Genomic DNA, 14,923 nt, shown 5'->3' with positions numbered 1-14,923 from the left:
TTTATCCAATTCTTTACTTAAATAAAGTTTTACTTAGAAAATGAATAAAAACAAATAATATTGCAATTAAAACTTCTCATCATATGAAAATCCTGGTGCACGTAGTGAAAATGATTTTTCGTTTACATAAAATTGTTAACCTAGAATAATTCGTGGGGACAAATTTGGCGAATCGTGTTTAGTTGGAAATCCTGCGTTCAACGTATACTTGATGTGAAAAAGGTTAAAAATAGTTACAATAAGTTTATAAACTAAACATTTGCATAAAAGAATTTAGTTTAATTTCTTTTCAAAGCCGATTATTTGTAACGAAACAAGCAAAAATGTTTAAGTAACGGTGCAAAGATATATTTTGTCTCGGTTAAATTATCCTAGTACTCTAAGATTTAGTCAAATTCACTTGTATACAAATGCCATGCAGTTTATTCACATTCGAGGTTGTTTCCATGGTCCGTTTCCATAAACAGTATTGAAGTAACAGTACCTGACTAGACTATAGAATATGTCTGCAGCTATTTTTTTGTTATTTTTTTTTCGCAGTCTCGGCCTTTGACTTTCCAGAATAATTTAAATTATTGGGTGTTAAAGCTGTAAAATTGTTAACCCTGATTGGTTCGAATGTGGCAGATGAGAATTAAAGCATGTTAATTGATAATTAAGTTTAGTCATACATGTAATATTAAATTAGGCAAAGCCTGAGTAGATCCTGCAATTATCAGACACCTCCGGACGAAGCGGGCTATAATTGAGTTGATAGTAATCTCCTCTTTGTTCCGTTTCACCCGGTACATAAACCGTTCTTGCAGAAAGCATTCTACCGCTTCTAATCTACATATCTCGATGTTATGTGTATAGTAATAGGGCTAAAGTGTTCTGAATTAAAAGCGTCTTGAATCGGACAGAAGAGCTTTGTATCGGACACTAAAGGCGGGGATCATCGGTCATACAATTTCTGTTCGGGGATTATCGGACAGGGTTAAGTTTTTTAAAATAATTAAGGTTTCAGACAAAAAAATAAACAGGCTTTCAATTAAGAATATTTTTTCAAATTGCATTGTATTTTTTTAGGGATCCCAACGGAGTCCGCAGGTATTCCTCCCGATTTCTTGAAATTTCGGAATACAAGCATCCTGTTACCGTCTAACCCAAGAAATATACGCAAATGCGATAGAGGATACTGAATGAGTGTATAGGTTTAATATGAATAAATTCATAAAAATTGCGTGGTAGACAGTCAGTCTTTCATGGCCGATGACCGATTCTTTTTAGCTCATCTGTCACAAAGTGACAGGGTGAGCTTTTGTGATCGCTTTTCGTCCGGCGTCCGTCCGGCCTCCGTAAACTTTTGCTTCAAATGACATCTCCTCATAAACCACTTAGCCAATTTCATCCAAACTTCACAGGAATGTTCCTTTGGTGGTCACCTTTAAAAATTGTTCAAAGAATTTAATTCCATGCAGAACTCTGGTTGCCATGGCAACCGAAAGAAAAAACTTTTAATATCTTCTTTTAAAAAACCCAAAGAGCTAGAGCTTAGATATTTGGCATTAAACATCTTCTAGTAAGTGTCTACCAAGTTTGTTCAAATAAAAGCCCTGGGGTCAAAATTGGCCCCGCCCAAGGGGGGTCATTGATTTTCCCTATATACATATAGTAAAAACTAAAAAATTTTCTTTTAAAGAACCCAAAGAGCTAAGATATTTAGCATGAAACATCATCTAGTAAGCGTCTACCAAGTTTGTTAAAATAAAAGCCCTGGGGTCAAAATTGGCCCCGCCCCAGGGGGTCATTGATTTTCCCTATATGCATATAGTAAAAACTTAAAAATCTTCTTTTAAAGAACCCATAGAGCTAGAGCTAAGATATATAGCATGAAACATCTTCTAATAAGTGTCTACCAAGTTTGTTCAAATAAAAGCCTTTGCGTCAAAATTGGCCCCGCCCCAGGGGGTCATTGATTTTCCCTATATGCATATAGTAAAAACTTAAAAAATCTTCTTTTAAAGAACCCAAAGAGCTAAAGCTTAGATATTTAGTATGAAACATGTTCTAATGGGTGTCTACAAAGTTTGTTCAAATAAAAGCCCTGGGGTCAAAATTGGCCCTGCCCTGGGGGTCATTGATTTTCCTTATATGACTGTATAGCAAAAACTTAAAAAATCTTCTTTTAAAGAATCCAAATAGCTAGAGTTTAGATATTAAGCATGAAACATCTTCTAGTGAGTGTCTACAAAGTTTGTTAAAATAAAAGCCCTGGGGTCAAAATTGGCCCCGCCCTGGGGCTCATTGATTTTCCTTATATGTGTATGGCAAAAACTTAAAAATCTTTTTTGAAAAACCCAAATAGCTAGAGTTTAGATATTAAGCAGGGCTGAAAATTAGCGGTCGCCCACGGCGACTTAATTTGTAATTGGACTACCAAAAATTTCAAAATAGTCGTCCAGTCGGCGACTAAAAAAATCGGCCGTAGATTAAATTAATAATAATATCCACCATTAAATCAACTCACGAGCAAATGAGCAAATTGGCTCCAGAATTATTTAATTGGCTCAAGAAAATCACGATTGGCTCAAACTTACAAAAAGTATGACTTTTGGAATCTCCAGTCTAAATTTAGCATTTGCTATTTTAAGAATGGAAAAGTACACATTTGGTTTTCCATTTTTAATTTCCGCTTTACCGCTTCTTATCTCAAAACACAGCGACACAGTCTACTTCTTGTGGGTCATTGACTGGTTTATATTTTTAACTTACCTTCCGAATTAAATATCGATATGAACAGTAACACAGTCTAATACACTTGCCCTCACCGTTTGTTTACATCACACTAATTGTCGTGAACATACCTGGCAGATTGTTGAATATGCATTGAAAAATTGGGTCTTAATATTTAATATGAAACAATAAGTAGCGGCATCCCAAGATTACTTGGGTATGAAAAAGCGACAAATTATGTTCTGCAGTTGACAACTTGACCTGTTGACGGTAAGTTTGAATTCAGTAAATCTTATCGTTGTTGATAAACAGATCAAAGAAGTTATTAGTTAAGAGTAATGGTTGTTTTTATGTTTGTGTTTTGTTTTTCTTTTCATTTTTATATTTTTTGAGGGAGGGGGGAATTAAATTGCCATTTAATTCTGACCTAATTTTGCCTTTACAAGGAATTTATTTGACATTTGGCTTTACAGAGAATTCCTGGGAAAAAAGATTGACCTTGATTTGGATTAAAATCAAATTTAAGTTTGTAACCCCTAAAGCTCTTGCAGAAGTATTAATTTATAAATGGCTTATGACTGTGAAATATTAAAGAAAGATTCAGTTAAGAAGCATACAAAATGCCTTCAGGTAACTTATACTGATTCCTGTACACTTATAATGACAGTAGTACATGTTTGTGATTTTATTCCTGAATTATCTTTAGTTTAGAATTTTTTAATATTATTTTCTTCACTCTTCTTACTTTCAAACTTGTTTCTTCTGTATTATTTCAGATACAGATATTCTTCAAGCCAAATCTTTGTCATTAACCAAGCCAGCTGAAGCAGCACATTGGAATGTGTCTCTGCTGTTACTGTCATGCCACTGACTTAAGTTTTAACCAGGCAAATGTTATAGCTACTGAGCTGGAAGCTTTTATGATTATTGACTGTAAATTATATAAGTTTGATGTGTTAATGTGATAAAAAATGTAGGTACCAAAATAAAAATGGACAATATAGTTTATGTTTTTTCTAAATACAATGTACCTCATGCCGAACCATTTTGCCTTATTTGAAAATAAAATATAGGCACGCAATTTTCGCTGCTAAAAAATTGGCTAAAAATTTTTTGCCAGTGCTAGCCCCGTTTCCGTTCATAAATTGTTGGTCCACTAATATATTTACTGGGCCACCAAAATTTTACAGTCAGTGGCCCAGGTGGCCACCAAGCTTAAATGGTTAGTTTTTATCCCTGTTAAGCATGAAATATCTTCTAGTGAGTGTCTACAAAGTTTGTTCAAATAAAAGCCCTTGGGTCAAAATTGGCCCCGCCTTGGGGGGTCATTGATTTTCCTTATATGTGTATGGCAAAAACTTAAAAATATTCTTTGAAATAACCCAAATAGCTAGAGTTTAGATATTATGCATGAAACATCTTCTAGTTAGTGTCTACAAAGTTTGTTCAAATAAAAGCCCTGGGGTCAAAATTGGCCCCGCCCTGGGGGTCATTGATTTTCCTTATATGTGTATGGCAAAAACTTAAAAATCTTCTTTGAAAAACCCAAATAGCTAGAGTTTAGATATTAAGCATGAAACATCTTCTAGTGAGTGTCTACAAAGTTTGTTCAAATAATAGCCCTGGGGCTAAAACTGGCCCCGCCCCAGAGGTGTCAGTGTTTTTTTTAACTATATGTGTATAGTAAAAACTTAAAAAATCTTCTTTTAAAAATCCCAGTGAACTAGAGGTTAGATTGCAGAAAACATCTTTTTGTGGGTGTCTACCAAGTTTGTTCAAATAAAAGCCCTTGGGTTAAAATTGGCCCTGCCAAAGGGGTGGGCAGGGGGGGGAGGTCATTGTTTTTCATTATATGTGTGTAGTAAAAACTTAACATCATGAAACATCTTCTGATGAGTGTCTTCCAAGTTTGTTCAAATTAAAGCCCTGGGGTTTAAACTAGCCCCGCTCCTAAATACAGGTGAGCGACCTCAGGGCCATCATGGCCCTCTTGTTTCTTTTTACCGCTCGAATCTTATTTTACGCCGACAAATGGGCTGCTGTCTGCCTCCTTAAATGAAATTCAGAGCTAGGTTTTTTAAAAGAATGATTTGTGTTACAATATTAAATAATGTTTTTGCAAAACAGAGCTCATACATCAATATAGATTTTATTTTTTAGAAAGTCTGTTGGCTAGAATATGATGTCTTAAGTGTGGACGTATTTAGACTTTAATCAAACATTTACTGAATTTTCATACTGTCCGATGTAAGCCGTGAGCAAAAATAAGAGTGCTTTTTCCGTGAGGGTAATATCAGACGGATTTATTGTGCACATTTAATCGCTATGAAGTTATTCCATTAAATTCTTAGTGATAACAAAATAAAAAAAATAAAGATCCCTAGGTACCGAATTTTTTGAGTTCTCTGATATTTTCTGTGACGTCAAAATGAAAGTAGAATTAAAGAGAGTGGTTATTTTGACCAATCAAAAACCTGATACAAAATTACGTCATTTAAGGCGAGTTCGATTTGTATTTTCTACGGTATATCACCTGAAACCAGTAAAGCATGGAGAGCAGTGTATATGTAGAGAAAAACTTCTAAAAATTACGTCAGAGTGAATGTGTCCGATAAAGGACGATGTCCGATGTAAGCCGGATCGACTCTATAACCGTGGAAGTTGATTTAAAAAAATTGTTCATTTTTCCTTTTAAAGGTGTTATTCGATATTTCATGCACCACTTCCATTTTCACTTGGAATAGTCAATGTTTATAATAATCAGAAAAGTTGCGTTTTTTTTGTTATCTGAATACCCTGCCTATTATCACTGAGTTACATTGAAAAAGGTGGTGCCCGACAAGAACTGACACTGAAAATTTATTGATAGGTATAGAATTCTTTATATTCTTTTTAATTTGAGTTTCTTTTAAGGATACACATGTAGTCTATAGCCGGGCAAGCTAAAGCCCGGGCCTTGCGGTCCCGGCATTTGACTTTCCCGTATTAAATGTGCTTGATTTACATTAATAGGATTCTCCTTATAAGTTTGCCAGTATGTTGTTGTTAGATCAGTCGTTATCACCCGGGGTTGTAATCTGTCTATAGATTACCGTATGTTGCGTGCAACATGCCTTCAGGCATTGAGATATAATTGCGTCATCCGTTAATTTCCCTGACATCCCTTAATTATCAGAGAAATACTCGGATGTCAGAATTTAATGAATAAACAAACCTGAAATTAATTTTCTGTGTCTTCTTTTGATTTTGTTTTGAGTTGAAAGACATAAGAATGATCAGGCAGCTGATTAGAAATGTATGAAGCTGCCGGTAATTTTTCAGTTTAACAAAAACTGAGCACGGAATTTAAAAGTCATATCCTATTCCCCGTTACAAGATTTTGGGAACATGACCCATACCCATGGAATTAGGAATTTCAGGGATGTTTTGTTAAAAATTGGGAAAAAATGCATAACTGAAATGTAGCAGTGATTAAATGAATGCATACAGTCATTGTCTAGGATGGAAGCACTATTACAGTGAAGAAGCCCTTATTTTCAAAGATTTTAGAATTCTTTAATCTATATTTCTATTTTAAAACTTTCAATTAGGAATATTTTCCTGTGGATTGGGAAAATAATATACTATTTATAGTTGGGAATATGACCCATTAAGGGCTATAAAATAAGCCAAAAAAATCCGTGCAAGTGTTACTGTTTCAGTAGCAAACACAATAAATGATTGAAATAAATCAGAAAACAGATGAAATAAATCAGAAAACAAATTAAATTAGCATATTAATCTGCATTGTGTATTAAACTGGCAAAAGTGAAACGCCGGAAGTCAAACTCCATTGCCATATTTTCCAGCCTACTGCATTAGAATTCTTTGACTGTCAAACATTTAAATGAAAATATTTGCTGATATTGTACATTATTTTGGGGGTTGAAACTTTAAAGAATATGATTTGTGTGCTATAATATAAAAAAATCAACTGACTGTTAATGTTTTTATGTAAATTTCTCTAATATCTCATTGAAAGGTTATTTTTGACAAATTTACATTGTGGAATATATTACCATGATGCCTTTGTGGTGCTCTTGTTTACTGAGCTTTACTGTAAATTCTTCATTTATTGCTTGCAATACTTTGATAATTGCTTTTTAGCTCGACTATTCGAAGAATATGAGAGCTATTGTAGTCGCCCCGGCGTCGGCGTCGGCGTCAGCGTCCGCGTCGGCGTCTGCGTTGGTTAAAGTTTTTTGTAATGTCAAATATCTCAATTATTACTTGAGATATTCAATTGAAACTTACAATACTTATTTATAGTAACAAGGTACATCAGATTGACAAGTTGGATAACTCTGCCTACAATATTGACAGAATTATGCCCCTTTTTAACTTAGAAATTTTGGTTAAAGTTTTTTGTAAAGTCAAATATCTCAATTATTGCTTGAGATATTCAATTGAAACTTACAATACTTATTTATAGTAACAAGGTATATCATATTGACAAGTTGGATAACTCTGCCTACAATATTGACAGAATTATGCCCCTTTTTAACTTAGAAATTTTGGTTAAAGTTTTTTGTAAAGTCAAATATCGCAATTATTGCTTGAGATATTCAATTGAAACTTACAATACTTATTTATAGTAACAATGTACATCAGATTGACAAGTTGGATAACTCTGCCTACCATATTGACAGAATTATGCCCCTTTGGAACTTAGAAATTTTGGTTAAAGTTTTTTTGTAAAGTCAAATATCTCAATTATTGCTTGAGATAATCAATTGAAATTTAAAATACTTATTTATAGTAACAATGTACATCAGTTTGCAAAATTGCATAACTCTGTCTGCAATATTTGCAGAATTATTTGCCCCTTTGAAACTTAGAAATTTTGGTTAAAGGTTAACGGTCTTCAAAGATATTTACTTGAAACTTTACACATGCACTTAGGGTCATAATTGGAGGGTCATAATTGTATGTCACTGACCAAGTTCCATAACTCTATCATGCATTAAGGCTGATTCATATCCCCTTTTCTACTTAGTCTCTTCGTTAATGTTTACATGCAAGTTTTACATATCTCAATAACTATTAAAGATATTTATGTAAAACTTCACATATGCATTTAGGGTCATAATTGTAGGTCACTGACAAAGATCCATAATTCTATCTTGCATTTAGGCTGACTTTTCTCCCCCTTTTTCAACTTAGAAATTCATGGTAAAGTTTTGCTTGTAAGCTGTTATCTCAATAACTACTAAAGGGTTTGGTGCCTTTTTTGGGACAATTTTATGCATTCATAATAATAAAGTAGTGATTTACTTGATAAAACATCTTAATAACAAGCCTTTGTACCTTTTCTGTCAAATTTATGTATTCATAGGTAATTAGTATTATTATACTCAATAAAAAACCTTGTGACATTACCTTTCGAATAGTCAAGCCAATTCTGTATAATTAGACTCTCTCTAAGGCCTATAACATGAATTTATAAAGAAAAATTAGCCCTTTTGTTAACTTAAAAAATTTAACAATATCAAGGCTCTTTTACTATCAAGCACTTAGAATAGTCGAGCATGCTGTCCTACAGACAGCTCTTGTTCTTATTTACTCATCATAAACTAATTTCAATATATTAATAGTTATTTATATATAACCTCAGCATTGTGATCCAAATGATTAAATGTTTGTTATATTGTTATTATAGTTTAAAGATGATGCATAATCGTGCTCCTCGAGGTCCACAGGTGGGTGGTGGTTCTGGTCTGCTTGGTGAAGGTCCCGGCATGAAGAGGATGATGCCAGGTAAGTCATTGATCTACAAGCATTTGTCAAAACACACAAAGTCGATGTTGATTGATTTTGACTGTATTTTCAAATTTTTGTATCATATAATAAGACAACAAACTATGAAACAATTATGAATGGATTTTTTTAGGAAAATAAGAGATACAATGATCCAACAGGGCTCTCGTTAGCATCTTGAGACTGAGGCCATGATTTTCAAATATTATTCATTCAAGGGGGAATTTCAACAGAAGAAAATTAATTCATTAAAAACAAGCAAAAACAAGATTCATTTAACATATTAATCAACAAAAAGCTGCTGTAATCAAATATTTTGGTTATTTCTAATCAAATTGAAAACATCGTTGATACTTTGTATAAAATATCAACTTAAAAACGTGATGCCTGATCTATGGCCATTAAATATTATTTTCAAGGGGGATTTTTTTTTTTAGTTTTAGGGGGGTAAACACTATTTTAATGGGGGAATGGGGCCCATATTCGGCCCCAAATTTTACCAAACAAGAGCCCTGTCCAATATGACATACATTTATGTAGCAGATACATTGTCCCAGAACAAAATATAATCATTGTTTTTTCAACTTTCAAAATAACCTGGGGCTGTCAGAAGGGGAAAATATAGCACGATTGACCGGAAAAAGGGGAAATCCTGAAATCGAATTCTGAAAACTAAGAATGGAATATACCACACGTTTTATCAAATTTCCAATATCATTTCAATTTAACATTTATTTTGTTGGATATGTGGTTAATAAAAAAAACAACACCAAAAAAACCCATTATTACATGTAGAAAAATTGCTTTCCAAATATTGTTTATTAAGCATGTGCTTGATATGAAAAGCATTGTAGATTTTAGGTAAGGCATGTTATACATAATAATAGTTATTTGATAGATCCAATTATACACTACACATTGAGTGCAGTTATGAATTGAATGCTGTGTAGTACCATTTACAATATATAAGACTTCATTGAAAACAAGAAGCAAAATTGTACTTGAAGTTTAACTAATCGGGCATTTTGTTTAAATGACAGTTTTTTTATTCTAGATTTTATGTTTACATTTACAGGTATAGGAGGGGGTGGTTTGCTTGGTAAGGCTCCAACTGAAAACAGAATGCACCAGCCGCGTTCACTGCTGGAGAGAGCAGACCTGGCTGGTGGCATGAGAAAACAGCCGAACATGCGAGGGGGTCTACTAGATCAACCTAATTTAAGAGATAGGCAAGGATATAACCAAGGGGGGAGATTAGAACAGCAAGCTGATATTGGCTATTACAATGAAGCTGGCGGGGATTACATGGAAAATCTGGGAGCGTACAGTCAAGAGTATGAAGATCCTAATGCTGGTGCCTATGACCAAGGTGGTGATGTTCGGTATGAAAGTCAGGATGACGGGTATGGCTACAGTTACAACAATGAGCCAGCTAGGGACTTGTATCAAGCTCAGGCTAATACACAGAGAGGCCTGCTTCAAGATCCTTCAGGTAGAGGCCAGGAACTGGATTATGGGTTTGAGGAGCGAGGTTTTAGACACGAGGAGCAAGGAATGAGGCATCAAGAGCCGACACAGAGGCAGAGACAGACCGGCGGTTATGAAGTCAGAGGTCTGTTGGAGGTTCCAGCTGAGCCAAGGGGTCTTTTAAGGAATGCTGATGAGCAAAGAGGCATGATGAATCAACCTAGAGATCAGCAGGGTCGGCCCTCCAGTAGGCATCAACATGGACTTTTAGACCAGCAAAGGGAGCACGGTTTCATCGACTCTGTACATGACCGTCGTGGTCTAATGGAAATACCAGGTCTTGACTTGCACACTGAGCAACAAGGTCTACTTGACTATCCTAGAGATCAACAAAGAGGTTTAATGGACCCTCCAAGTATAATTGATATACCTGAACCACCAAGGCCGCCAAGGTCTTTAATGGACAGCCGAAAGGAGCCAAGAAGCTTAATGGATACTCCAATGGAGCCAAGAGGACTAATGGATATAGGCAGAGACCAGAAAAATTTCATGGAGAAGCCAATGGTACAACAGAGAGGAAATAGGGGACAACAACAGAGAGGTCTTCTAGACACCCCGAGAGAGAAGAGAGCCCAATTGTCTCCAAATCCACAAAATACTATGAACAGACCAAGGACAAAGCAGAGCGAGTTGATGGAGAAGGCAGACCTTCAAATGAAGCTTCTACAACAAGAAAAGATGAGAGAGATGGAGCAAATGGAACAGCTGAATCTGCTGAAACAACAACAACAAGCACTGTTGTTGCAACAACAACAACAACACATGCAGCAGATACAGCAGCAAGAGTTTGAGCAACAGCTACAGATAAAACAACAGATGCAGCAAGCAGAAATCATAATGAATGCAACAAAGGGACAGCAAAGAAACTCTGGGGCCATACCATCTTTATTTGATGTACCAACTAGAGGGAAAACAACTCTTGGAAAGCGTCCCAGTGCACCAATTAGAAATTCTGATAACAAAAGAGCAAGGGTAAGCTTTTTGTTCTCCTTTATTTACACCCATCTTGTTTTCAATGAATGTTTTCTTGCTTAAATATAGATTAAGTAATTCAAATGTACAAAAAAGACATTTTTATCTTCACCATCTTTTCACAAGTATGTTTTATAAAAGCATTAGCTGAGAAAGAAGTGACATAATTCTATAGTTTTTTTTTATAGCAGAGCAGTGAGATCTTGAAATCTCCAGTTTGCGACCTTGTTGCAGATCCATTTCCTTATTTACAGATCCATTCAGTTGTTATTAGAAATGGTACCTTAATTCTTACAGATATGTCTGAATAGCATTGGCTAGTAAGGAATATTTTCCTATCCTTTCTCTAAAGAAAATGTCCATAGACTGACAATGATTGGAACCATCAGATTGCGGGAAATGTGATTGCAGTGTTCCTCAATCCTATTCTTTAAAGTGTAGAAAAGATCATGTTTTTGAGATGCTTTACAGTTTTTCTTCTCCTAAAAGGTGACACGCGTTTTGGCTAGACCTATAACGTCACTGTAAATCAATGGCAAAGTGACACCAATTTTGCTGAAACATGGTTTACCATTTATACAGTCTTCAAGCACCAGATTCCAGTTGTTTCAATTTCCACTTAAATGCAATTGCTTTTTGTCCCTTCTCCCATGAAGGCATAAACAGCAATCGTATACTTCATGGAACTATAAACAATTCTTCAAAAATCTTGTTAAATATTATATATATCCATGTTCTCATCGGATAGAATAATCAAAACTTAAATCTCCCTAGGAATCTGTAAATCTTCCTCTAAATTCTGATTACTGTATTTTAAAGTTTTCTTAAAAAAAGAAAAAATTTCTGAAGAAGATTAAGCATAAGAAAAGCATTTATATTCAAGGAACTGATTATATAAAGTTTTCTTAAGTAATAAACTTTGAGTTCAAATTTAGCACCAAAACCATTGATCATATATTATACATTTATTTGTGTTATGTATTGAATTGAAGGGTTCTGATAAACCTTATATTGACCAGTGGACAAGAGAGATGCACACAGATATTTTCATGTGGAAATGAGAGCTACCACATATCTGTTCATATTTGCGTGACTTGGACTTCACATGTTCACCATCATGTTTATACTATTTCGCTCCCTTCAATGGCGTGATATGAGTCTCCCAAGTGTACACTGAAAATTATGCACTGATATGTATATATTTATATAGTTACATGTTGTATATTTCAGCCATTTTGAAAATAATGATTATTACATGAATTTGTGTTCGTAACCACTGATCCAGTTGCTGTGAAGTCGATCGTCACCGTTCCATCAAATTACTTAAATTTCTTGCCAATGTTTAACCCCTGCGTTCTGTCTGTACCAAATTTCAGCCTGGAGATCGTCAAAACAGAAGGCCGTTAGTGCAAGGAAGAAAGGATTCCTCCTCACGAGACCGCCTAGGTGGTCGACGAAATGATAGAAACGATAGAAACAATAGAAACAGACGGGGAAGTCTACAAAAACGGAAATCTTCCCCTGACCGTAAGAGTCGAGACAGAAGAGTATCAGGTACCTTTCCTATCCAGGTCAAGATTTTCCGGGCTTTTTGATGTTTCATCATCAACACATCCTTTGCCATGTTCCTAAAAAGTAAAAATATAAACTGCTTGTTAGTCCTACAACATACACTAACCTATGTTGTTCATCTGGTAAGAATTTACCTTAATTTGGAACAGAAATGAGGTTTCCCATACTTTCTTTATAAAGAAATATGCTGTCCCCCTTTTGACCCCCACCCAACTGCTGGCTCAAAATTACATGGCTATGTGTAATTGGATATTGGGTGTGGGTACAGGTCTAGTCTTTCCATCTTTACAAGATGAATGTAAAATAAGTTCAGGTATTGTCATATTTGTTGCCTAAAGCTTACCTCTTTTAACATTTAAAAGCACAATTTAATGTTGCACAGTAAGCAATTTTCATCTGCACTAAAAAGTTATAAATAAAATCATCAAGTCTGTTATTTTTTTGTTCACCTCTGATAGTATTTTCGTTACGATTTACCCCTCAAAAGGTGTATGCCTACTTCTGATAGTAATTTCATTATGATTTACCTTTCAGAAAGATTTGCCATCAAGTCCCAAAAAACAGCTATAATTCACTTTTTTTCTACATTGGCCATTCAGCTTGTGACAGCTCGTTGTGAGGAAGTTGCTATGCATCCTTTAAAAACCATGCTTAAAATCATATTGACCCATGTTGAAATTGAAACAAATCAACCAATGTTTATTCAATATTGTGAAACAATTTTCTCAAACAGTGTTGAATTTTTGATAAATTACCCAGACAGGGTTGAGTTTCCAACAAAATACCCAGACATTGTTGAATTGGAAACAATTTGAACAGTGTTGAATTGAAATAAATTGACCCAACAGTGTTGAATTTGAAACGAAAATGCCAAGACAGTGTTGAATTTGAAAAAATTGCCAAGACAGTGTTGAATTTGAAACAAATTGCCATGATGACAGTGTTGAATTTGCCAAGACAGTGTTGAATTTGAAACAATTTGCCATGACAGTGTTGAATTTGAAATAAATTAATCAGACACTAGAATTCAAACAAATTGACAGTTTTACCAAAATATCACAATAGCATTTATTGTTTGAATTTGTTTCGAAAGTTAGACTCAAGAGAAATTGCAGAGATCTTGTACTTTACATTTGTTTTCTGCTTGTATTTTTCTTGAATTTGTTTGTCCAAGAAAATTTCAAGCACTGATCACTCACAAATTTGTGTGCTATGACTTGCAGTGATCAAATGATGTGACTTTTTGAAAAAGATGCAAATGCTATTAACATTTCTCTGTTGGAAGGTTGTGATAGTTGATATCCAGTTTTGTTATTGATGAAATGACAAAAATATCCCATCTGTTTGTACAGTCTTTTGGTAATATGGTCTTTTCTACTGATTTTGAGATGTGTTATAAAAGTGGAGGATTGTTTGAATGACCATTCATGTCTTAAAATATGTTTTGAGATATACTTACTGGATCAGAAAGTTTGTTACTTTTACATGATTAACAAAAGACTCTTGTGTATTTGTGGAGGTCAATTTTTACAGAGATTCGTCTTGTATGACCATGTCAGTGTACATTCTCAAGGCTTACTTTATCATTTCTCAATTTTGACAATTGCAGCAGTTCCCATTTTCTGACAGTTTAGTCAAATACAAAATGTATTTAATTTTATCCTTTCTCAATTTCTACAGTTGCACAAATTCCCATTTTTATTCCCCCCCCCCCTCCCTCAAGGGCGACATATTAAAAAGCTCACTGTTTGTCTGTCCATCTGTGCGTCTCCACTTCAGTCGTGTCTGAACTGCAACTTTGTCATACATTGAGGGACTTTGAAATAGCTTGGCACAGATGTCTACCACATCAAGACGATGTGTCGCGTCCAAGAACCACGTCCCTACCTCAAAGGTCAAGGTCACTCTTACATTTTTTAAGTTCATATTATCACAATTACAGTTAATAGGTGCACACATTTGTGTCTGGACTATAACTTTGTCATGAATCGAAGGATTTCAAAATAACTTGGCATAAATGTCTATTACATCATGACGATGTGTCACGTCCAAGACCCATGTCCCAGTAAGTTTGCTACAAATAGTACTTCATTTCACAAGAACAATATTAAGCAATTAGTTACTTTCATTCTCTTTTCTTTTCATAATACCTTTCTGCAATACGTAAGCTGTGTTTTCACTTCTCTATTGATATAAAAGAATACAAATTCATCAGTTTCCCTCTTGCACTCATGCTGTAGAAACAATGTTGTTGATGCCTTTGTCTTCATTACACTTACTATGGAGGAACAGTTAGCGGATATTTATAAGCATGAGGTTTCTTTCAAGAGGGGGATGTTTA

General features: G+C 34.7%; 1 protein-coding gene across 3 annotated transcripts in view; it reads left to right on the top strand.

Moving 5' to 3' along the window:
• The first annotated feature begins 75 nt into the window (after nt 1-75).
• LOC132753688 (trichohyalin-like) overlaps nt 76-14,923 on the top strand; it is a 44,028-nt gene continuing 29,180 nt past the window's right edge. For all 3 annotated transcript variants that reach the window (XM_060744183.1, XM_060744182.1, XM_060744181.1), the window contains exons 1-4: nt 76-222; nt 8,414-8,511; nt 9,587-11,010; nt 12,387-12,564. In XM_060744183.1, coding sequence (XP_060600166.1) covers nt 8,421-8,511; nt 9,587-11,010; nt 12,387-12,564 — 1,693 coding nt within the window. In that variant the 5' untranslated portion in view covers nt 76-222; nt 8,414-8,420. The remainder of the gene's footprint in view (nt 223-8,413; nt 8,512-9,586; nt 11,011-12,386; nt 12,565-14,923) is intronic.

Source organism: Ruditapes philippinarum, unplaced genomic scaffold (genome assembly GCF_026571515.1).
Source record: "Ruditapes philippinarum isolate M1 unplaced genomic scaffold, ASM2657151v2 ctg1797_1_1_1_1, whole genome shotgun sequence".
NCBI lineage: Eukaryota > Metazoa > Mollusca > Bivalvia > Venerida > Veneridae > Ruditapes > Ruditapes philippinarum.
The sequence above is the reverse complement of the archived record's forward strand: the minus strand, read 5'-3'. Positions and strand labels throughout refer to the sequence as shown.